General features: G+C 57.7%; 1 protein-coding gene across 1 annotated transcript; it reads left to right on the top strand.

Moving 5' to 3' along the window:
• The first annotated feature begins 355 nt into the window (after nt 1-355).
• Nucleotides 356-1195, top strand: LOC126997816 (uncharacterized). The gene has a single exon (XM_050859028.1). The coding sequence runs from the start codon at nt 356-358 to the stop codon at nt 1193-1195; it is 840 nt and encodes a 279-aa protein (XP_050714985.1).
• The last annotated feature ends 377 nt before the right edge of the window (nt 1196-1572 follow it).

Raw genomic sequence — 1572 nt, 5'->3', positions numbered from 1 at the left:
TTTTCCCTTTTCTCACCTTCCCCCTTTCTGCTATGATAATTTTAAATTCACAAAGAAAGTAACAATGGGAAACAAAGTATCGCACCAGAAAGCGAACGTAGTGGTAAGCCTGCAGGAAGGCGTCTGCAGGCTGGACACCCTGAAGGTGTCCTACAGGGGCGGGGGCTGCCTCAGGAGGCGGCGAGAGATCGCCTCCTTTACTTTCCCCCGCACCGCATGGAACTGCACTGAGGGGGCAGAGGTCTGCCAGGCCGAGGGCGGCCTCAGCGTGCCCTTGGCCACGCTCAAGAAGAAAGACGGCAGCAGGACCGTCTTGCTGCACTGGACCTCCGACAAGAAGACACGAAGGAGCACCATGACTCTGGGCATGTTAATTGACAACCTGGACTTCTTGTATTTCTCTTTCTACTGCGACGGCGGGGACCCCGGGGGCGCCTACACCAGGGTACGGTACCACGTGCGCCGCTGCAGGGAGGCGTCGTGTCCCGAAGTGTGCTCCCTGCCTCCACCACTCCGGCCCCTGTCTCCACCACGCCGACCACTGCCTCCACCACCCCGACCCCTGTCTCCACCACCCCGACCACTGTCTCCACCACGCCGACCCCTGTGTCAGCCACACCAATTCCTGAGTCCTCTACCGCCACTCCTGCCATCACTACCCCGACCACTGTCTCCACCACGCCGACCCCTGTGTCAACCACACCAATTCCTGCGTCGTCCACCGCCACTCCTGCCATCACCACCCGATCCCTTCCTCCACCACGCCGACCCCTGCCTCCACCACCCCGATTCCTGCCTCCACCTCCCGGCCCCTGTCTCCACCACACCGACCCCTGCCTCCACCACCCAGACAGGTAATACTAGTGCCATCACCCCTGCCCCAAGTGATAAGGCCGATGGCGTGATGACCCCGGCCTCTAACCATGAGGCACTTGCTCTGAGGGAACCCAGCGAGGCGGCCAGGGAACCCACTAAGAAGACTCTCCGCCGGCGGATAAGGCGCAGCAGGGCGGCCAAGGAACCCACTAAGAAGACTCTCCGCCGGCGGACAAGGCGCAGCAGGGCGGCCAATCGGCCCACACGGCACGCCCAGTGCAAGGACGCGCCTTACACCTGGACCGACGTGTTCCTTGACGGCACGGCGATCTGTGCCGCCGTCGTGTCCGTCGTTCTGGTGTACTACAGGTGTTGGTGAAGTGCCACGCCTCCCCAGAGACGCAGTGCCACAACGCCTGCATGGAGGCCCTGCTGGGCACATCTATCTCTTTCTCTGTCTTAATTTATTAATTAATACTCTGCCGTACTACTCTTGTCTTTCTCCTGTTCTCTGTCGCATCTCTCTCTCTCTCTCTCTCTCTCTCTCTCAGGCAATTAGCCTTCTTTCCTTCCTTCCTTCCTTTCTTTCTTTCTTTCTTCATTCCTTCATTCATTCATTCATTTGTTCTTTCCTTCTTTCCTTTCTGACTTCCTTCCTTCCTTCCTTCCTTCGATCCTTTTACTTCTGACCATTAATAGAGCTTCCCTGCTCTCTCTCTCTCTCTCTCTCTCTCATATACTTTTCTTCTGTTTTTT

This window comes from Eriocheir sinensis, chromosome 13 (assembly GCF_024679095.1).
Source record: "Eriocheir sinensis breed Jianghai 21 chromosome 13, ASM2467909v1, whole genome shotgun sequence".
In the NCBI taxonomy this organism is placed as follows: Eukaryota; Metazoa; Arthropoda; class Malacostraca; order Decapoda; family Varunidae; genus Eriocheir; species Eriocheir sinensis.
The sequence above is the reverse complement of the archived record's forward strand: the minus strand, read 5'-3'. Positions and strand labels throughout refer to the sequence as shown.